This window comes from Eutrigla gurnardus, assembly GCF_963514095.1.
Source record: "Eutrigla gurnardus genome assembly, chromosome: 13".
Classification (NCBI taxonomy): Eukaryota; Metazoa; Chordata; class Actinopteri; order Perciformes; family Triglidae; genus Eutrigla; species Eutrigla gurnardus.
Genome location: NC_139936.1, coordinates 15,070,160 through 15,093,728, shown reverse-complemented (window position 1 = coordinate 15,093,728; position 23,569 = coordinate 15,070,160). Strand labels below are relative to the sequence as shown.

Below are 23,569 nucleotides of genomic sequence, written 5' to 3'. Positions count from 1 at the left end.
TGATGTGAATTCTACCAGTTCTCTGATTTAGAAGGTTCTACAAATTTCAAACCTATGCAGAAATTTTCATTGGTAGGTTAGCTCCCTGCTGGAGGCATTCTGGTTGTGGTCACTAGGTGGCAGTGTTGCTTGGCCTTTCTCCACTACAAGTACTCTACTGTGATAACAGGAGCTACAACTACCAATGTCCAAATGTGAGACAGAAGTTTCTGTATATGTTGCAGCCAGACTGGTTGCTAGGCTAAAGAGAGGCATTGTGGGTAAACCACCACCATCCATGTAGACCAGGGGTGGCTGCGATTGCGGACTTGCTGCCGGACCCAGCACAGAGCAGCATTTTTATTATAACAGGACTGGTCCAGTTCTACTCACACCCCAAGTCTTAAGTGAGGTCCCAACACTGATCTGTGATAGGTCTGTAGCCCCAGTGGGTCCCGCCCCCTATAGGCGGGTTGAAAACGTGAGGAACTAGTGTTGTAGTCTCACCCCCTCTCACCAAAGCAGCCTCCAATGATGCAAAACGACAATATTTGCGTCATCGCAGGCTCAGGGAATGTTGCACGACCATTAAAAAATACTACTGGGTTTCTAACGATGCAAAGCTTAATGCAATGGGTGTAAAAGTAATTCTTTAAGTTCTATGTTCATTTATAGGCTAACATTTCAGCTACTTCTCAACTACTTAAATTGAAGTTTAGTGAAGTTATACTTTGTACACATTTTTTTTATGATATGTTGGACGGACAATGAAATGGAAAGGAGATATACAGAACTGTTTCATTAAAAATAGGTCAGTGAGTCCAGAGCAGAGACAGCGAGGGTCAGACTGCCAGCTACAGAGAGGGCCAGAGCCAGCCTGAATGTAAATAGGGTTGTAAATAGTGCTCTTCTTGCAAAATACATTTCCCACTTAATTGCCCTTAGGATACCATAGTTGAACATATCAATTTTACAGGCAGATGTTGTAATTCACATAAGCAAGGGAACATGTCCTCGTAATTTCAATGTTCACAGTCCAAAATGAAAAGGTAATATACACCTTTCCTATTGGCTTAAAGAGCCAACAAATACACGAAAAATGCACTGTAAAAGTAATTATTTACAGTTGCAGCAAGAGGTCAGTAGTGGCTTTCATTTTCCTTATAAATTTGCCCCCCCCCGAGGTGACTGAAACTGAATAAGAATATGTGCGTAGAGGACACACATACTAATAGGCGCGTCCAAATACAGGCATAACTACAACATAAAATAACAGAACAGCCTGACAACCATGATATGATTTCACATAAACAATTTACTATAAGATAAAAGCAGAATATCTCTGTCAAAGTAATCTCCATCTAACGTATGCGTGAACATTGTTGCTGTCATGTGCAAACTTCATTTGACACAATACTTTAATTTCCATGTTACCAGAAGAAAATCATATAAATTGTTATAATATATTGAATAAAAGTAATGAACATCATCTCGTGACCCCCCTCTGTGTCTCTTCAAAAAAAGAAAAGAGAGAGAGAGAGAGAGAAAAGGCAATACAACAATGTACATACAAAAAAAAAAAAGACACAACATAAGCATTACAACCACTAGATGGCCCAAAGCACCAAATACAATTAGTATTAACATTAGACAGGAAATAACCATATTTGGATTAGGGTTAGGGATTAGGGGTTATGGTTAGGATTTGGTGTTAGGTTTATGGGTTAGGGATTAGGGTTAGGGGTCAGAGTTAGGGGTCAGAGTTAGGTGTTAGGGTTAAGGTTGGGGTTAGGGTTATTATGTTACAATTTACAGGACAGGAAAATTGTCATTTAAGTCAATGGAGGCCAAACAGCGTTGATAAACACTTCTTCCTATTTGGGTAAACTGAACCTTTAAAAGTGCAGCCAGACTTTCTGTCGTTGGCCACATGGGAGCAGTAAAGTATTAATGGAGGAACTACCTCTCATTTAGCTGTGTGTGTGTGTGTGTGTGTGTGTGTGTGTATGTGTTTGTGTGTGTGTGTGTATGTGTTTGTGGGTGTGTGTGTGTGTGTGTGTGTGTGTGTGTGTGTGTGTGTGTGTGTGTGTGTGTGTTTGTAATTCGATAGCTCTAGCTTGTGTTTGAACTCATCCACTTGTTTACATTGAAGCACATGTTCATCAGTAATCTTATGTCTCTATAAACTCAGAAATGTATGTAAATGCAAACATGACTTCTAATTAGATTCAAGTAAATATAATGAAATGGTGGATGCTGCCTGAGCCCATCGTCCCTTAAGTGTTTACTCTCCTTCTATCGAATGGCTTCATATGTCACATGGGGATCAATCAAATGCGCTTGTTTGGTTATGTGCGTTGTTAATAAACTGATTTATGGCAGAGCGAAGACACGATCAAGTGGTTCCATTAGCAGCTCTGTGTTCTCGGCCATCTGGAGCAGCGCACATTTAGACTGCATGGGAGGGAAGATAAGGCTAACCATCCAGAACGAAGCCCAACCCACCGCTGCACACACACACACACACACACACACACACACCTACACACCTTGTGATGTACAACCCCTGTGTGTGTGAGATGACTATTTACTTGTGAGCCAGGCAGCAGAGGAAGTGGCTGGTTGATAGAGGCTCCTATCAGGCCGCTCACATGTTCGTGTGACAACATCTGCAAACGGCGACTTCCTGTCTCTCTAGGGGTTCTGATGTGTAGATGGGCGATCGGGGAGGAAGGTACAAGATCAATAGGGATCATGATGTAAACACGGGCTGGGTGGATAAAACCAGTTTAAATTTATACATATTAAATGTAAACATTTTATCGTCAGATTTTAATTCAAACATATTTATTTAATTTAATTGTCCAAAACTTGAAACATGAACCGGTATTAACTTAGAACTTACACAAATGCATCCATCTGGATTCTGGTGTGAAGATGCTAACAAATTTAGCTTCATAATTCAAGGTCAACTTTACAGCTAAGTGTTAAAGTCATCTTAGTAGCGACCTGTCAATCAGCAGGTAGCCCCGCCCCTAAATCATCCCCTGCTTTCTGGGCTGTTTGACTCTAAATGGATCAAAATGTACTAAATGAACATCATGCTGGAATGAAGAAGACTTGGAACTAGAGATTGAGACCATAAACTCATGTTTACAATGTTTATTGAGATAATAAATCAAAAGAGAAGTAGAGTCATTTTCTCATAGACTTCTATACAAACAGAGAAGAGTTGCCCCCTGGTGGCCAGAATACAAGTTTAAGGCACTTCAGTTTGTCTTCACTTCACTAGAACAGGAGGTCGCTGCCTGATTGATACTCACTTGAGAGGCTTAGGGAGCGTTGCCTGCTTTGTTTTATTTGCAGCTTTGAAGTTTTGTATTATTTTTTTTCTCCCTATGGTTACTACCAAAGGGAAACAATTAATTAAAGTTAATTATCAAAAATAATTAAATGGCATAGTTTCAATCTTGGGTCAGAGTGGATACAGGTCTGTATGGGTGGGGTGGATGCTGTTATCATGATTTACACCCACCTTCTAATGAACACACACACACACACACACACACACACACACACACACGCAAACAGTGTATGCAATATTTTAATCCAAAGCATTACAAACCTTCACCATTAGGAGTTTTTCCCTGAAAGCGATGGGTGAGACGAGGAGCATCGTCGCTGAGTAAATGTAACTACATGAAACAGAAGTGGTTTGTTCCGTGGAACAATGCAGTGTGTGTTATTCTGTTATCTCTCGGCAGCATTGGAGCATCTCTTGCTCTCAGGAAGCAGCTTATCAACATGGACACAGAAGTTGAAATGAATTTCGAAGTTTCTACGTTGCTCCACTAAAAGCCGCAAGGTGACAGAGGTTGAACAAAGCAGACGGATGAAAGCGACCTCCCACTGCTCCTCCGCACCAACCCACAGTCAAACAATCGCCATGTCCACGCCTCCCGTTCAGGACTCCCATCAGCCTCGCAGCGGGGGGGTCTGGTCAGAAAGGGAAGGAAATTGCTCTGAATTTCTAGGTAATTGAAAACACCTCTATCCCCTTGTGTCTCCATCTCTACCTGCTCTGAACCCTCCACACCCCTTCTTCCTGCTTCCACCTTCTATACTAACACACTCCTAATGCCCCCCCCCTCCCGTCCCGTCCCCCGGCCGACTCAATTGATGCAAACGATTGAGCCCCCATTTGCCGTCTGGAGGAGAGGCGACCCGCCTGTATGGCTGCTCACTCTCTCCTGCCCCACCTTCTACCAATTGCAGGTATTGATGCCCTGCCATTGTTTCCGGCTGCCTGGGGGGCCGAGTGGTTTCAGGGAAAATTGGGGACCCCTCGGGTGTTTGATGGCTTTTATCGATTCACATCAGACTCCCCAGTTCCCGTTTACTCTCTGCTATGCTGCACGAGCCTTTTAGACAGCAGCTGTATCTGCAGAGCACCTATTGTTCAGAGTATTATTCTGTTCTACCGATAGGACTGATCAGTGTAGGCAGAAGTAAACGTTGTCTTTTTACATCTCAAATTAAAGTTACTCTACGTTCAAATGTCTCCCATTAATTGCATGAATATATATATATATATATATAACAAGAAATAAACAACCTCAATCTTTCTTTATAACACAAGAATGTACACACAAAACCAGCAGGAAAAGGAATATTTCAAGGACACCAGAACCTTGACCAGAACCTTGACCTTGACTTGTGTGCAGTATAATCCAGATCAGATGTTTTTGTGACTGCAGCAGGAATAATCCCTGGTTGTATTTAGGGGAGACTGGGGCTGGTTGTTACATGGGATAGTTACATAGTCTGTAGAAGTGGGCGTTGTCATGGTGACCCTATTGGTGTGGACTACGATGTTGAAGTCTCAAATTTGGCATTTTGTCCATCGCCAGCTTGGAATTTTTGCAACCAGTGAAGGAAGTGACCATATTTGGACTGTGCCTATCATCCGGCGGTAGCACCCACAAAGGTCACATGTCATTCTGTGTTTCACAACTTACCAGCTTTTCCAGAGCTTTCAGCCACATCTCTCAGTATTCATCCTTTGAATTGGCTCAGGTACCATAATGTGACCTGAGACAGTCAGAACGAGTTCATAGGTTGAGCTCAAATGTCCTTTTGGAGCATGTTTAAATGATGTACATTTATAAAAGTCTGACAGACTGAACTTTATGGCAACAAAGAAACACAATTTGTTCAGCAGTCATTTACCTTGGAGTCACACTTTCTGCCATGTCTCAAACACAAATGAGCCTGAGCAGCACTGGCACACAGCTGAAGACAAAAGTGTGCTACGTACAGAAACGCCAACGATCTCTGGAAAACGGAGAGCAGAGCTGCAGTAACGAGTCCTTCGCACCAAATATGGAGACAAAATCAAAAGTGCAATGACAAGGATGCAGGTTAGCACTCTAACAGCCTGTTGAGATGTAGAACAACCAGCGAGCTCACAGAAATAGAGCTTTGTTGTGCTCATCGTTGTGAAGGAGAGACGAGGTGAGAACTGACTCCAGATCAGAGAGCAGGCTCTCCAAGCCAATAACCACCTCTTCATCAGCACCCTGCGACTCCACATTCACCCACTGGAACATACATCAGTTGGAAACGCACGACGCCCGCTCTCCAAATATTTAATTTTCTACTTGAGGGGTACCTCTCGTTTATATAACGGAGAATCCTCTCAATTAGAGCACCTGGGTGGGAGGAACACACACGCACACACACACACACACACACACACACACTCATACACACGTACACGAATACACACATACATGCATACACTCTGAACTGGACTGGGAGGTAAAAATTATGCTTTTAAGAAGACAATAACTGCTATTTGTCACATCTGTTCCTTAAATTCTGTCATGTTTTATTCGCTATCATCTTTTTGTTTCCATTTCCTGTTTTATTTTGGAATTTCCTGTTCTACCTTCAGATATCTTGACCTCCCGTCCTCTTGTGTTAGATTTACATTTAGATCATTTAGAAGACGTTTTTGTCCAAAGCGACTTACAATAAGTCAATGTGTTCCTTCCTGATTGATGCTCCATCGTCTCCTGCTGTCTGTGCCTGCAGGACGGCAGCTTCATAGAGGCCTGTGGAGCTAAATGAACCAATGACCTCAGAAACACAACTACACTGTAAGTATCAGTCAGTTAACTTCACCAACACTTCTAAGTCCCTTCAAATCCAGTCCTGAGGTCCAGGGAGCCACGGGTCCACCTTCCTGATGATCCACCTGCCTGATGATCTACCTGCCCGCGGATCCAGCTGCAGCCACGTGCCATCCTGACAGGTTGTGATCGTTTGCTCTGCTTGGAACTGATGTGTTGTATTAGTATGAGCACAGGCAGCAAGCTGTGCAAACAGAGCCAGCAGGATGTGGGTTTGATCTGAGGCTAAAGGTGGGGGGGAAGTGGTGCCAACAGGTCTGGACCCCACAGACTGGAACCAGTCAAAGCTCCCATTATTTGAGTTTAAACTAAGCAAAGGTTACTGGAGTTAGTGACTTTGGGGATGTAACTTTATTGTTGTGTTGATGCATTCACATGGAATCAGACCCGAGGATAAAAAAACAAGCAGTCTGACGGAAGGATGGCCAAACGAAGATATGTTGCTATGGCGATGGAATAAGCTATATGAAATCTATTGTGATGTAGCTATAAAATGCAGCTTTTCTATTGAAAGTCTACTGCATGTTCTCCTTGTGTGACGGATCTGTGTAACATGTCCCTGAAGGCAAGGGTTAGCCCTAACCCAGCCAATAAGGAATGAGCCGTGTTTTTATTGGTGCAGAGAGGTGTAGTTTAGGTTTCAGGTTATGAGCTCGGCTTAGGTGGTCCTGGGTCTTGGTGGGGCCGTGGGCTGAGCAGGCAGCGTATCTTGGAGGGAACCGCTATTCTGCTGCCTCACCAAACTGCAAACCAAACCAGATGGGCTCATTTATGACCAATTAGCAGTGCGCTGTGAACGGAGCGCCGCTGACTCAACGAGCGTTGATGTTATTCCAGCTTTCATCTGAGTTCATGAGAAACGTGGCAGGTTTTTAAGGTTTGGGTGCATACTTGACCCCAGATGCATGAGAGAATTGGAGACCTGGTCCTGAGATTTGGAAGAGGGGCAGACCTTGATGACTAGCTAGAGAGGATTATTGTTTTATAGTAAACTAAACACACTTGGTTGTCTCATAGGTCGTCCCGGAGGTCGTCTCAGAGGTTGTCTGAGAGGTCGTCTCATAGGTCGTCTCATAGGTCGTCTCAGAGGTTGTCTGAGAGGTCATCTCAGAGGTTGTCTCAGAGGTCGTCTCCGAGGAGGAACGAGGAGAGAGCACCTCAACAGGGAGAGCCGGAACAGAAGGAGATGTTTTGAAGACGTGTTATGTGGGCGACCCGCCAACAGAGGGATTTAACAGGCATTGATCCGAAGAAGATTAAAGCCATGCCATGAGGCCGCCGTTGTATCATCAACATGTTTATGATGCACAGCAACTTGAAGAGTATTGTAAATGTGCACGACTAGCAAAAGTTCACCTTACACTGTTTTGGTGCGCCAGCGCCTATCATATTTTTGACACTTATTTAATACGTCACACTATAGCGTCGGTGTGTTCCACGTCACAGTCTCACTGGTTCTTCAAAGCCGGGACGCTTCTGTAGAAGGAGACGCCGTTGTGGCGTTCTTTATAAAAGCTGCGACTGCGGCGTTTCGACAGCTCTCCTCTCCGTGTAAAAATGCTGAGTTCTTCCACTTAACCGCTGAACAGGAACACGATGAGGTCGCCGGGCTGCTTCTAACACGGCAGCAGAGACACGAGTGTCCTGTTACTGAAAGGGGGGTTCGAGTCCGATGCAGGAATGTTGCTCTTGTCTACCCCGGCCTTCCTCCCCCCTCACGCTCCTCTAATCGTTCCCTCCATCAATTCTTTGGCCTTTCCTTGACTCCCTCTGTGATGGTCCACTTCACTTCACTCATAAACAAGCCCCCCCCAGCCCCTTCCACACCTCCATACTCCTGTCTGCCTCTCGCTGCCTGCCTCTGAGTCACATCAGACCTTTTAACAGTAATTAGTTGAGGGACTGCAGCACAGCAAGACATTTCCCTCATTCCTCACCATCTCTGGGAGAAGAGGAAAGGTACGTCAAAATGATGTGGGCGGAGCCTTCTGAGAGAACGACGGGTTCATCACACACATCCAGATACAACCGGGCTGAAGCTTTTTGTTGTCTTTATTATGTGCTTCACAAGATAACAACATGAAAAGGGACTCAAAGCAGCTGCTGCACACATCTATGTGTGCGTTTACTCAGAATGATGCAGTAACAAGAAAAGGTTGTTGATGCACCCAAACATGGACTCCACCTCGAGGCGGGCTGGTTCCTCCCCGAGGAGGAGATCCCGACGGGTACCAGCCTCCTACGACAGGAAGCCTCTCGATGAATACTCCTTCCTCTAATTGTCCCTGCGACGCTTATCAACGCTGCCAATCCAAACTACAGCGGAAACACAATCTTCCTTTACAGTCGGGAAGAACACAGAGGAGAGACGGGAGACGAGGAGACAAGAAAACAAGGAGACATGATGGGGAGATGAGGAAACGGGGATACGAGGAGACAAAGAGACAGGGAGACGAGGAGATGGGGAAACAGGGAAACAGTTAGACAAGGAGATGGGGAGATGAGGGGACCAGGAGACTGGTAGACTGGGAGACTGGGAGACTGGGAGACGGGGAGACGAGGAGATGAAGAGACGAAGTGATGGGGAGATGAGGGGACCGGGAGATGGGGAAACGGGGAGACGAGGAGATGAGGAGAGGAGGAGACGAGGGTGCTTGCCGGTCTCTTCCATGTTCAGGGAGGGGGTTGAGGGATGGGGGTTGAGGGATGGGGTTGAGGGATGGGGGTGAGGCACTTGTAAAATCCTTGTGAGTATGTTCACGTGCACAGACACAATTCCTGCACTCTGACTACAATCAATCAATCAATGAAGCTGTTTTCTTCAGGGTGAGGATTCCTTGAAATTAGCTCATCGTGGCGGTGTGGCGCCCGCTGACCTCCTGCCACGGCGGTTAGATAAGCCCACTTCAGGCTTTGATCTTCAACAACCAGAGCAGACATCCACTTGTTTACATTTCCTCTCCCAATATGGACCAGCTGATATTTCTCTTCAGCCGACCAGCAGCGTTAGCAGCGTTAGCAGCGTTAGCAGCGTTAGCAGCGTTAGCAGCGTTAGCAGAGCTGTTCTCACATGGTTATCACAACGAATGGCGTCCTGATAACGTCACACAGACCAAGATTCAAGCTGCTCACCGGCTTTCCTGAAGGAATTTTTATTCAGACATGCAGCTGTGTTCACCACTTTCACCGTGATAGAGCGACTGTATGGTGTGTGTGTGTGTGTGTGTGTGTGTGTGTGTGTGTGTGTGTGTGTGTGTGTGTGTGTTTGGAGGAGAGCTTGCCTTCACTAAACTCTCCGTTCATTATCAGCGCAGACATCTGGAAGTGTCTGCCGTCTGGCTCCACTCGGCTTATCAGTTTCTCATTGGCTTACGTAATTATAGAAAGAGAAAACACACACATGGCTTTGTGTGTGTGTGTGTGTGTGTGTGTAGCCATGCATCCACTCAAAGCCATGTGTGTGTGTGTCCATACACACATACGCAAAGAGGCATTTAGCAGCCCACCTAAATCCAAAATAGATCAACTTAACTCCTGGTGGCAGCAGAGTGGCTGCACAGACCATCACAGACCATCCATCCATCCATCCATCCACCGTCTACTGCTTATCCTGTATTCAGGGTCGTGGGGGGGCTGGAGCCGATCCCAGCTGACATTGGGTGAAGGCAGGATACACCCTGGACAGGACGCCAGTCTATCACAGGGCTGACATGTAGAGACAGACAACCATTCACACTCACACCTACGGGCAATTTAGAGTCGTCAATTAACCTATCCCATCACAGACAAGTCTGATATACTGGTTTTATTAATCCATCACAGACCAGAAAGTCTAATATTGTGGTTTTATTACTAGAATCCATCACAGCGTCCTATTTACCAGCTCTTCACACTATTAAAGCATTCCATAATAGAATGCCTCAAATATGTTCATCAAAGTTGAATGTATTTTAAAAACCTAAAAGATTCGCGGTTTTGTGGAGAGACATGGTTCTGCTTCACTCTGAGGTCATGACCAGCAGAATAAACACAGCAGAAGATGAGGCTAGAGATTGTTGGAGACCTCCAGGCCTCTAGACCTCTTACCCAGCAGCACCTTCGCTAACCTTCACAGAGAAAGTTCAGTTCAGCAGAAACAATCCCACAAACCTCAAACTGTCAGGATTCTTTTTCTGGTTAAAGATGAGTTCATCAAACTAGTAAGAGGCCACCTTGTCGACCAGCCCCCCACCACATCCATGGCCCCCTATTGTAGTAGCTGTGCAGGTGTATGGCTGCTGATAAGAAGTGTAGGGGGCCCGTGGTTCATCAAGGTGAGGCAGCATCGGGCCCTCGGCCCTGCGCTGGCATTTCCAAACCGGGGAGCATCTACCGAGGGGAGCAGCTGCTTATCAAGCCGACTGACTGAGGACCAGGCGCCCAGCGGAGCCACGGGGACTTGAACTCCCGGCCTGTATCCCAGCATCTCACCCAACAGTGTCTGGCAGCGGGGCCCTGCTCTCAGGGTGAGCCTGAACACCCCCCTCCGTTTCTGAACCGGGACTGTACACCTCTCACCCTGTTCTGCTATGATATCTCTGTCTGAAATGCCAAACCTACACACACACACACACACACACACACACACACTCACACACGTTAACACTGACATTTCAGCTGCACCTCTCCTGATCAGCATACTCTCCTTTGTGCACTCGGCTCTTCAGAATGATATCGATGGTGAGTGGCTGTCGCTTGTAGGTGAACGTTAATTTATTGTTGCCTCAAATATGTAATCAGCAGAACGGGAGAGTCAACAAAAGGCTGTTTTAAGGGCAACATGTCTGCTGCTCTCAATGGTCCACTAAGCTATGTGAACACAAAACACATTTTAAATGAGAAATTAATACATTTGAACCAGGCAGCAACTTCCTGTTCTTAAAAGTAAAGCCAAGTCTGAGGTGCCTTAAACTGTCTTTCTCTCGGCTGGCCACCAGGGAGGCAACTCCTCTCTGATTGTATAGAAGTCTATGAGAAAATGACCGTACTTCTCTCTTGATGTATTATCTCAGTTAACATTGTAAACATGAGTTTATGATCTCAATCTCTAGTTTCAAGTCTTCTTCAATCCAGCATGATGTTCATTTAGTACATTATGGTCCATTTAGAGTCAAACAGACCAGAAAGCAGGGGATGCTTTAGGGGCGGGGCTACCTGTTGATTGACGTTGTCGTTGTCCATTATGGGAGTTGTTCGTATTTTTTTCTTACAACTTTAACCCCTTCACAGTGTGTTGTGAATTTATTCACATATACCTGACTTAAGACTTCAAATCAGCAGTCCACTCATGGATGGGTGACTACATCATCCGATAAAAAATACTTCTCATCAAAATATATTAAAGTACAACGATACATGGCAAATTGAAGTACTCTTCTTTTATTTCCCCCTATACAACCTCTCATAAAACAAGAACAAGGTATCATGGAGGGACCCCATAAAAAGGCTCTAAAAGTAGTGACTGTTAATATTCCTAAAAATAAAAATATTGGAGCTAGGGAACTCGTCTTCGGTCCACCCATTCCTGGGACATGTGAGCCTTGTCCCGTGAAGTGAATTGCATTATACCTTTCCCAGGTAAAATGCAAAAATTCACCTGAAACTTATTTTACGTTCTATCACTAATGTTGGGTGAAAATCACCCGAACACGTGCCTGTTGAAACAGCAGGAATGGGAGCAGGAAACATGCCTTCGATGACACAGTGAGCAGACGGAAGCTAAGCCGGATTCATGACGTGTTCTTAAACCACAGAAATGTTTGGACCTGTGTTCTCATCTTGACGAATCCCACGTCTTCGGCATATTTTGACTCGCCTTGCCGCCATTACGGTGGGACCCGAACAACGGTCTGCTGGGTGGAGAAACCCTCCAACATGGCAGCTTGGAGGTTTCTCCCTCTCCCCCTTCCCTTCCTGTTCATTTCCTGCTGCAGGGCATGTGTGTGACAGGGGGCGTGGCCATGGGCGTGGTTGGGGGCCTGGCTTCTCCTGCTACAGCTAACGAGGCACACCTGTTCTCACCTCGTCACCCTGACAATAAAAGCCTGTCTTCACACGACTCTGGCAGAGCTTTACATAGATGTTGGTGAGCTACCGGTGTTTGAGTTCACTAGTGGTTTTTCTTGTGTGTGCAGATTTCCCATGAGCTTCCGCTGCTCGCTGCTCTTGTGTCTGTTCCTTGTGCTCTCATATCCCCTCCAGAGATAATTATCCTCCGCTGCCGTCCCTGTTCTTTCATGAAACCCCTTTTTTACCTGCCCATCTCTGCCTCTGGCCTCCGAAAACAGAGCTTCAAGCCGCTCCAGTTCCAGTTGTGCTACTGCAGGGACTTAATGTGTTTATTGACATATAAATCTGAAAACTGTCTAGATGTCTCAGATTATTTATTATATGTGCTGCTGCTAATTTGCTTTTCCATCTAAGATCTATTAGATTTGTTGGCTTTGCTAAATATTTGAAGCCCGAGTTTAGGGATTGCCTCCCCGACAGAAAGTAGAGCCGGTATGTTTGTAGGTTTGTGTTTCTTTCTGCTTCTTTTGTCCGTGATGAGAAGTTCAGCCTTTCGCTAAAACTCAACTCTGATCCACAGATGGAGCGTTTCTCGGACTTCCGCCGAGATAAAAATAGTGTGACATCGGGGGAATGATATATGATCTCAGTCATTCATCTAAATTGGACAAATGAGGTCCACACGTCTGAGCTGTGAAAGCCCCTCCCCCGCCCAGTAGGACGAATGAATGGGCCAATGTAATGGAGGTGGTGTGTGTGGTGTCCGTGCACACACACACACACACACACACACACACACACACACACACACACACAGTACGGGTCCCCATGTGAATGCCTGCCAGTGTGGTTGTGTGTGTGCATAAATATAAATACACATTATCATTGCCACCATGACCTTCCATAGCATCAGCAGGATTATCTGTGTTTCCAGCTCTTTGTGTGTGGGAGAGCGAGAGAGTGAGCGGCAGCATTGTTGCATCTGCTCCTCATTAAAGGGCGCTAATGAACGCACGTGGGTTCCACCTGGTTTGGCGGCGGCAGGGGGTTGATGAGGGCGCGGCCTTTCCCAGCTCCGCCATCATAAAAACGCTCTCAAGACAAACAGGGGAGCTCGATCCCCAGACGCTCATCTGACAACAGTTTGGCAGTTCCTCCTCTAATGATGAAGGTGATGCTCAGCGGCGGCGTTGCTCGGCAGGACTGTAACTCTACCTGGAACAAACCAGATTCCCATAAGAGAGGAGGACCTGAAGGGAGCCTGAACGTCCACCAGCTTGTCTGTCAAGCTGCTACGGAGCTTTTAAACATCCTGGTGGACACGCTGTGCCGGTGGAGCCAACAGTGAATACATTTGAACCAGACGGCAACTCCTAGGTCTGAAAAGTAAACCCAAAACTGAAGTGCCTTAAACTGTCATTCTCTCTGCTGGCCTTCAGGGGGCGACTCCTCTGGTTGCAAAGAGAAGTCTGATTGCTGTACCTTACACTGTCAGAGAAACAGAATGTTCTTAGGCATTTTAAGTAATGACAGATGAAATACACTGAATCAGTAGAGATACACAGAAACAGTAGGAATACACATATTTTTTTTATAAATAAATATAAATAACTTCATAAATAACATTTATAAAGTTGTTTTGAGACAAAGTGCCATGAGAGTAAAAGCAATAAACCAAAAATGAAAAAGTGATACAACTGCAATGATAACATGAACAGATTGTAAATCATAGAGCACAGTAATAAAAATAAACACATAATAGAATGACAATCAGAGAGGGGAAAGCATCAATCACAAACAGAGAACGGCAACTTTGTCAAAGTTAGTGATCTGCAGGAAGTGAGTGAGGAAGTTTGCCGTGCTGAGGAGGCCGCCGCTGGTAGACGCCAGTTTCCATCGTAAACAAAGTCGCTGAAATGTTATGGTTCCAATTAAGTGGCAACGCTGCGCTTTATTTCAATATTAATTTGCTTTGATTTGAGAAAATAAAAACCACACAAGATCAACTCCAACTGTTATCGTTGCTGTAAAAGTCGTGTTCTGCAGTCTGGAAACTGAGGTGGTGTTGTTTCCATCAGTGGGGGGGGAGGGGCTTAAACAGGTGTTCACTCTGCAATCAGACCTCTGTGTGTGTCTCCGGTGTTAGCGTGTAGCAACATGTTGTGTGTTAGTGTTTTTGTGTGTAGCAACAGTTCATTATTATCAGGTTAGTGTATAGCGCTGATCAATACAATAACTCCATCATGTGGAGCGACTGTAATAAAAACCCATATCAGCCGTATGACCATCAGACTGATGCATTGTGGGCCATTGGAGGTGGAGGAGGCGACTCGTTTGTTGACTCCGTCACATCCATCAGTGTGTGCGTCGCTATCTCTGAACACGCCATTCCTCAACGTGTCTGCCGGCGAGCACCGACGCTCCCTCGCTGCTCATTTACTGGGAGCTGCAGTGGAACAGCTCAGAACTCTTAAGTGCTTATTAATTTAATATGCAAATAAGTCTCCTGTCAATCTGAATGCATTTTAATGAAAAGGCTGATACTTCCACGGGGCTCCTGCAGGTTGGTGCAGGTTGAACGGGGCGGGTTTTGTCTGAAGTCAGTAACACACTGTTGCCATGCAACGGAATATGATGTTTACATGTTTACATTCAGAATATTGTCATATTCTGAATAATAACACAATCAATCAATCAGAGAGGAGTTGCCCCCTGGTGGCCACTAGCATTGGCTTCCTATCAAAGCTGAAGGTTCCCGCCTGAAAGTCACTGTTGGATGTGGTGCAGAGAATGGAAGCGTGGCCTGAACATGTAACATGGAGGTGATGATGCTTCGGCCTCCTGATCTGTCAGGGTTCCCAGCAGATAGACCGAATGTGATGTTACATTATGAAAGGGAGCAGACACAAGCAGCAGCCTGCACAAACATAATAGAGTGACACACACACACACACACACACACACACACTCCTCCACCACACTGTTAATGACAGACCTTAGCTCAACCTTTGCCTACATATGGGTGGTGCAGCGTGCTGGAAGTAAGGTGAGCGTGTTATTGGGAAGGTGGGGGTGGACTGCAGGCGGTGTTAAGTCAAGCAGGAACCCTCGATGTTGCTAATTTATTTACAGATTTAATTAGATGGATAGAGCCCTCACAGATATAAGAAAGAGAGGAGATGTTGCCAGCGTTACAGCACTTTAATTATGGTAGCAGGCTCCTGATCCCTGCGCTCCGCTGTCTGGGGAGCCAGTTAATTAAAATCCTCATTATTTTACTTTTAATTAGTTCCCCCCTCTTTTGTTTCCTTTCACCATATGGCCGTGTTCCGTGGTCAAATTAACGTAATTGAGCTAATTAAGCCGATCACTTTAATTATTCAAAGCGTTCCGATTGGCCAGGAGAACTTTTCTCCCTCTCCCCTCGCTGACATTCCTGTATGAGGTTCAGTAAAGTCTCTCTTTGTCTTTGTGAAAGCAGTGAGTTATGGCTGCAGCATGCCTCCCTTCCTACTGCAGCGGCTCATGTTTCACTCCCATGCAGGGTCCCGGCACCTTCAGAGACGCTTTTTACACGCTGTGGTTATGACAAATGAGCTGCATGTTGGTGGTTGTTGAGGTGCATCTGCTGCTCGGGGATCCGACAGCAGCTTCAACACCGTCTCCATGCTTGGATTTAGGAAATGGTGACAGCCAGATGGCGGTTTTACAGCAAACATACTTATGTTGAGCTCCGTGCCTCAGGGTGGACCAGACCTGTCTATCAGCATTCATCTACAGACACATACCTGTCTCACATCTTTCATCGGCAGCTCATCGGCCTCGTCTTCAGAAATGTAGAATCATTAATAGCCGTGATTTATGATTCCATTTAAATACGAGGAAGTTCATTGGATCCGAGTTCAACAGAAATCAGCGATGTTTCCATCTTCATTATCTGAAGTTGGAGCTAAATGTACATTACACCACTTCACCACTTTGAGAGCAAACTTGGGCTTAATTGCCATGGCAACCACATTTTTACATGTAGCAAAAGCTGCACCCCAAAATAAATAGATTTTTTATAGTTGTTAATCATATTTAAGTACTATGTTGCAGTGAGAACCAGACGAGTGATGAGAGTGAGTGACAACGTCTTTTTCGGCTGTTTAAACTTTTTCTCACGTTGTCGGCGAATGAGAAATAGGGTTCCAAAGAGGATAAGCATGAGAAGGAAACCGGACTGAAGGAGGGCAGCCATCTTGGATCCCGATCCCAAAAGTGTCTGGGCAAGGAGGAGGCTTCAGAGCTCCCCTTCCTCCTCTTCATAGCATGTAAAAATACCCGAGCACCGTCTTGTGTCTTCACACAGTGTGAAGTGGAGGATCTTGGGCAATTACACCCGTCTGCATGTGTTAATATGATTAATTAGCAGGAATAAACACTTTTCTATGTCACCGGCTGCATGGTGAGCCACACACCTGCAGACGCTCTGATAGAAGACAACGCCTCGTGGCAAAGAGCCTTTTCATGAGAGCTGCTAATTGGCATCTGAAAACGTTCCGGCTAATTAGGAGGCGGCAGATGAGGCTTGATGAGTTTGAATGCAGAGTGTAAGTTGTGGTGCAGTGGGACCGGGAATGTGCCGAGTTTGATTTCCTCACCATCACGATACAAAGATAACTGTAATTGTGATCATTTGCATACGTTAATGAATTTGCGTGACGCTCCGTGATCAGACGTGGAATAAATAATTGATGCCGTATCAGCACCTACCATGACAAGTGGGATGTTTTTGAAATAGCTAAGCGCATTAAGGTGTGAGTTTGATGGCTGCCGCGCTCCCAGCAAGGTGTGAAAGTAGAGCAGATCCTATCTGCTGCTTCCTACCGCCTCTATCACGCCAACATTACCTCCTACCGCCAACACCAGATGAGAACTTTCACATCGCAGCTCGGCTCGAAATGTTCCGAAGCATGCAGAGGTGGAGAACAAAGAGCCGCGATGGGAAAATACCAGTCTGTGTTGGAGCCTGAATTGGTAACACGGTAAACAGTAAATACATCAGATTGTTTCAAATACCCCGGATGTGGGGGGAGGGGGGGCACTCCCCTTTAATTAGCCTGCTTTCAGATTAGGCTTTATTGGAGGCAGGCAGCCACTGAGCCAGGCAGCCGCGGGATCGGCCCCCAGTTCAGCCTCCCAGGAGCTCCGGCAGCAGATACAGGGCTCATGTTTAATTGCTTCTGTAAATGGTCAGAGCTCAAGCCCCTAATTCCATTCCTCAGGGTAATCAGGCATGTTTTCACCATACAGGGCGAGAGAGAGAGAGAGAGAGAGAGAGAGAGAGAGAGAGAGAGAGAGAGAGAGAGAGTCCCATGCAACACAATGCCACTCTAATGACCTCGGCTCATTTCCTCACGTTACAGGAAAATCTTTTTAATGGGATTTTTTAACTCCACATTTAGTTTTTCACACAATGAACTGGTGTCTGATAAAAAAAAAAATTAAAAAAAATCACACAGCAACATTACATATTAGTTGAGTTTAAAAAGTGTGGCTCTGCATCTCCTTTTAACTGAGCAGTTTCAGATATTCTGGATTTTATATTCCATCCTCCGTGTCTAAAATCTCAGATTAACATAAAAGAGAGAGATCAAGAGTTCATTAAAAACACAGAGGCTCATGGGAAATAATGCCACACGGCATCAGCAAAGCTTTGACAGTCACTTTACAGAAGTCCATCAAACGTTCATTCAAGCATCTTCTCTTCCATGTGGCGCCGGCTTTCATCCTCGCTGTCTCCCTGCCCTTTTCCCACTGCCAGTACAGTCCACATACTGGTCCACATACTGGTCCACATACTGGTCCCCATACTGCAAGTCTTTGATGATGCACACACCACTTTAACATTGAACAGAACAGAAATGTGACTTGTATGCGGTATATTTAGTCTCCGACAGGCTGGTGGACGGGGGCTGGGTGAGAAACGGCGTCCTCGTAGGGAGCGCCATGAGAATCCACAACAAAATAGACTGTAAGAGAAGAAGAAGAAGAAGAAGAAGAAGAAGAAGAAGAAGAAGAAGAAGAAGAAGAAGAAGAAGAAGAAGAAGAAGAAGAGTGGATGAGGAGAAGTGAAGCTTGGGAGGAACAACGAGGCAGCGCAGTATCCTGCCTCTCAGCAAACCTGCAGACAGAGGGGGGAAGGGAGCGAGGGTCACAGTCAGGTTCATCTTCATGTGTCGGTATAAACGGGACAATTTAGGATTTTACACACTAAAGTTGATCAACGTCAATTTCTGTTTCTATGTACCAAAAATAGAGGATATGACTTTATCATTTATGATATTTGATCTTCACTTTAAAATACGTTTCTTGTTTCTGGTCTGATGGTTTGTTTTAAAAACTTATGTAAAATGATTCCAGAATGATTTAGAGTTATTGTTTTAAGTTAATTTGTTGTCAATCAGGATAATTTGGTGAATCGCAGTTATTTTAATCGTGACATTTTTACATCGTCCCATCCAGGAACGTCACTAGGATTTAAAGACAGGGGGGCTTAGCCCCCAGGAGAAACATACAAAATCTTTGCGCTTGCATCTTTATTGTACTGTATTAGAACTACACACAAACTTTTGTAATTTCCTGCCATAAAGTATACAGTAGAATAAACCAAGACGGATTTTAAAAGGTCACAGTGAAATCTGACAACACAAATATGAACTTTACCCAAATAACTGTATTTTGCATGTATTTATTCTGTATTTATTCCGGCTTAATGAGGATAACGTGTCTGTAAAAAAATTAATAAATCAAAATCCAAAATAAAAAGATAAATAGGCTTTACAGAAATGCTTCTAAAAAAAGTATATTCTTTCTACAGACTATGACGCTATAATCCTAAAACTCTTTGTCTACCGTTTCATCAGTATGAGAATATTATATATAAAATAATATATATATTATTATATATTATTTTATATATTATATAAAAAAAAAAAATGTAATAAATAAAATAAATAAATAAATAAAAAGCCAAATTATTTGGGGGGGCTTGAGAACAATTAAGGGTAGCTTAAATAGGCCTAACACCGACACTGCTCCCGTCATAACTCCCTTAAATGCTCCCACATAACAGACAAAATCAATGGAGGATCAATTCTTAAAACTAAATATAATACAAGATAAAAGCATGTGTTAGAGCAATGTAAAATCAGGAGTTCATTAAAGTAAATTCTAAGCTTTTTTTCAGTTCAGTTACCATAGCGACACTGTTCTTCAATCATATTTGATCGTATTTAATTTTTCAGTGGTGGAAGAAGTATTCAGATTTATAAGAAGCAATATCACACTAGAAAAAAATACTTTACAAATTATAAAAAGTATTACTGCAGAATGTACTCTCATTGTGTTATTATATATTACTTGACCTATACTTAGACATTTTACATCTTATCTATATTAACGTTTACTTCTATTTTTGTGTAAGTACATTACGCGACAGACGCATTGAGTCATGAACACAAATGCTTCTGATTATATTTATGTTTGATGCATTAACGTGTCAGTAGTATCGTAATGTTGTAAATCTAAGCCGATTAATGGGAAACAATGTATTTCATAAGTAATTGATGTGGCATGTATATAAAATATGACTTTGTAAGTAACTTTTATACTTAAAGGAAATAAAAAGGAAATACTGTAGTACACCTCATAATGCAGCTACAGTACTACATGTGTGTACATTAGATCTTCTGTCTGGAGTGTATTTTTTCAGACTCTTCCAACATTAATGTCGTATCCTTACTGCTCCGACACATTGTAAACACTGCATCATGATACATATTTGATTATTATTTTGACCCACTTTGCTGCACTATTTCTTCTTAATAACAACAATATGACAGCAGAGTGTAAATACAAAAGCCCATATTCACCTTCTGGTCCGTCAGCACAGACTTGCTCTGTAGTGGAGGCAGGTGGCTGTTGAGCAAGGCAGCGCCGGGTCTGTCATGCTCACAGAAGATCGTGCCGTTGATGTAATGGAAGCGGTCGCCAGGCATTAGTCTGTTTCTACAGGTGGCACAGCTGAAACACTCCAGAGGAGCAGAAAGAAAGCAGAGCTAAAGCATAGTGCTCCATTATGAGTATCATAGCGATATATAAAACCTATGTATTATTATCATATCACGTTTGTGATTGAACTGACACATGAAGTCAAATCAAGGTTTTAAAGTGGGTATGTGAGGTAAAAAGATGGAGGGCGGCATCTCTTCCCCCCAGATGTTCCTGTTGGAGGAGAGACGGAGCGCGGGGATCTACCTTGAGGTGGTAAACGTTTCCCTGCGCCCTCATCACCATCTCGTTGGCGGGTATCGACTGGCCGCAGGCACTGCATGCCCCGCTGTGCCCGAACAGTCTGCACACACACACACACACACAGATTGCTGCATTTGTACAGCCTCCAGAATCTAACCCTAGCAGCCTCCTCCCTCCGCCTCCACCTTCCTCTCACCTGACGTAGTCGCTCCGACACAGAATCATGCCCCCCTTGCTGTAGCAGGTGGTCCCAATGTCCCCCAGCTGGGCCTGGCAGCAGGAGCACTTGAGGCAGCGAGTGTGCCAGTAGCGCTCCATGGAGAAGAGCAGGAAGCGGTCGGCGATCTTCCCCCCACATCCTGCACAGGACCGGGGGGGCGGCGGGGCGCCTGCTGCCTGGCTGTTCACCATGCTGATGTGGCCCTCAGAGGCCCCTAACACAGAAGAAAGGTACAACACATGATATATGGTATATGTAGGAATATTTCACTTATTCTTCTATGTGTTGGTCATGTTGAGTCCAGGTCAACCTGCTACAGCTCACAGTGAATATATTCACCATGGTAACCATAGTCACATACTAACCATGTTAACCATATTAAACATGTTGACATGTGAACTCATAAATACTAAACGTGGTTTAAGCTCCTGTTTGTGATTATCTAGAGAGGGAAACAGGAGTAAATATAAAATACTATTTTTTATATATATATATATATATATATATATATATATATATATATATATATATGGTATTGTAAAGTAACCGGAATTATAGAGTAACCGAGAAGAAGAGATCTACATGAACCTGGATCCTGAATGAACCTGGATCCTGATCAGCTGGGAGAGTCCCAGGAAGGAGACTAACCTGGTTCTCTGGTTTTTTCCCGCGGTGAACTTCTGAGAATCTTAGCCGGTCTGAGTCGGAGGACTCGGACCGGACATGTCCTGCTCTCCGCGGCTTCCGGGGCTCCAGTGAAGCCGAGACGGCCGGACGGTGACGGGATAGTTGAGCAAACTCTCCCCGACGTCACAACCGCTGTTCCACGTAAGCGCGAGGAGGAGACATGACGCAGCTCCTCTTCCTGTCCGTCAACACGCCTTCATGTCCGCGCGATGCTCTGAAAGCGGCGCGATCCATCAAGCGGCTATTTAAATGAGCAAGAGGAGGCGTGTCGACACGAAGCGCGCGGCAGCCAATAGGAGAGCAGGGGGCGTGCCCTCAGTCAAAATGATTTATGAGCTTCTACTGGCTCATTAACATGCACGTTGACGCCCCGTAGAACGTCACTGTGTGCGATAGGATCATGAAAATTCACCACGATAAACTTAAAATAACATAAAATATTATATCGGCCCTTTCGACAACAACCCACGCATTCTTATTTTAGTGAGTGTGTGTTTGTGGTTGTGTGTGTGTCACGATGTTGATAGCTGTGATGTCATCTTAAATAACATGAAATATTGATAACATGTTTACACACGTATCTTATAAGCAATAAAGTACCTCTCCACCTCCTTACACTTTTAATTTGGCTGTAATTAATTTGCCAAAAAAGAGACAAAATTAAAAATAAACAAAGTTAAAGATGAAATTGACTCTCTCTCTCTCTCTCTCTCTCTCTCTCTCTCTCTCTCTCTATATATATATATATATATATATATATATATATATATATATATATATATATATATATATATATATTATCATTACATATTATCATGATTTATTTATTTTGGTCACAATAACCGTATCGTTCCATCATCTGTCACTGAAATATTTGAATAAAGCCATTAACGTCAACAACCTACTTGCATAAAGCGATAAAAGTACAAAGTATGGAATATGATGAGGACATTTTGTTTCTAACTCACCTCACAGGACGGACAACACAGCACTTCTGACAGTGATGGGATTCATTTTTGCTCAAGGGTACGACAGCAGGGCGGATAAGGGTCTTAGTAGGTCCTGGTCTTGGTCTGCTGTAGGTCCGGTGGACTGCCAGTATAGGACAGCATCCATAATGGTGCAACCAGCAGGCATTGGCAGGTTTCTACTGAATGTCCTGATATATGAGGTGAGATGTGACGGATGAGTGAAAAGAGCAGAAATAGCAAACTGTGACTGTGTGTTTTCCTTAAATTATCAGAAATCAACATTATTTTTCTGGAATAAACAAGACTTTGCAAATCTTTCATCTTTTTAAATTAAGCTTCTTAAATTGGATGTTGTAGAAATGTGGGAAAATGTCAATAAAAAATAAAGCGTTTAAGTGATGCAATAAGTGCACTAGAGGGCAGTGGACGCTCATTATTCTAAATGCACTCAGTTACATTTTATTTATAGTGTCATATCAAACCAAAGTTATCTCAGGACACTCAGGACTAGAACAGTTTAGTCACTTGGAAATGGTCGAGTTACTCACAACATTAAAACTCTCTTCATAGGCTACACGGAATTCAAACATTAACTAAAAAAAACAGACACATTACAGGTCAATGTATTTGTATTTGATGTGCAGGAGTTTACAGACAAAACAATCATCATCAGGTCTATCCATCCATCCATCTTCTATCAGTTATCCTGTATTCAGGGTCACGAGGGGCTGGAGCCGATCCCAGCTGACATTGGGCGAAGGCAGAGTACACCCTGGACAGGTAACCAGTCAATCACAGGGCTGACCATCATCGGGTGCTTAAATATATAGAATCATTTCAATATTCAAAAATAACTATTGTATTTAAACTGTGAAGGAGACACACACACACAGTACATGCATTAAGTCCCTGAAGGTGTGCATGTTGTTGTGCGGGCTGACTGGAGGCCCGGAGCCCCCATGTGTAGGCTACGGGGTCTCGTACTGCAGCTGCAGCGCTGGATCCACATGACAGCATCCGGCGAAGGTGATTGGGCCCAGTTCCTGGGGGCGGACAGACTCCTGACACTTCCTCCCATTGTGGAGGAGAGACACAGGAAACTATTTATTTACTGACTAGCTAACACCTAACCCTAACCCTAAACCTAAACCAAAATAAAAAAAGGAAGTAAC

The 23,569-nt window shown here is 44.3% G+C and overlaps 1 protein-coding gene across 2 annotated transcripts; it reads right to left on the bottom strand.

The window, feature by feature from the left end:
- Positions 1-17,605: 17,605 nt before the first annotated feature.
- On the bottom strand, positions 17,606-21,635 carry LOC311023221 (LIM domain transcription factor LMO4-B). Of its 2 annotated transcripts, XR_014598195.1 has the most exons (6): positions 21,388-21,635; positions 20,716-20,953; positions 20,523-20,619; positions 20,138-20,296; positions 18,290-18,387; positions 17,606-18,238 (listed from the first exon to the last, which is right to left on the bottom strand). XR_014598195.1 is itself a non-coding variant. In XM_084024927.1 (5 exons), exons 2-5 carry the CDS (start codon positions 20,928-20,930, stop codon positions 18,379-18,381), a joined length of 480 nt encoding a protein of 159 aa, XP_083881053.1. In that variant the 5' UTR covers positions 20,931-20,953; positions 21,388-21,635; the 3' UTR covers positions 17,606-18,378. The 2 variants fall into 2 exon arrangements, 1 of the variants encoding a protein (XP_083881053.1); XM_084024927.1 differs by having other exon boundaries at positions 17,606-18,387.
- Positions 21,636-23,569: the final 1,934 nt, after the last annotated feature.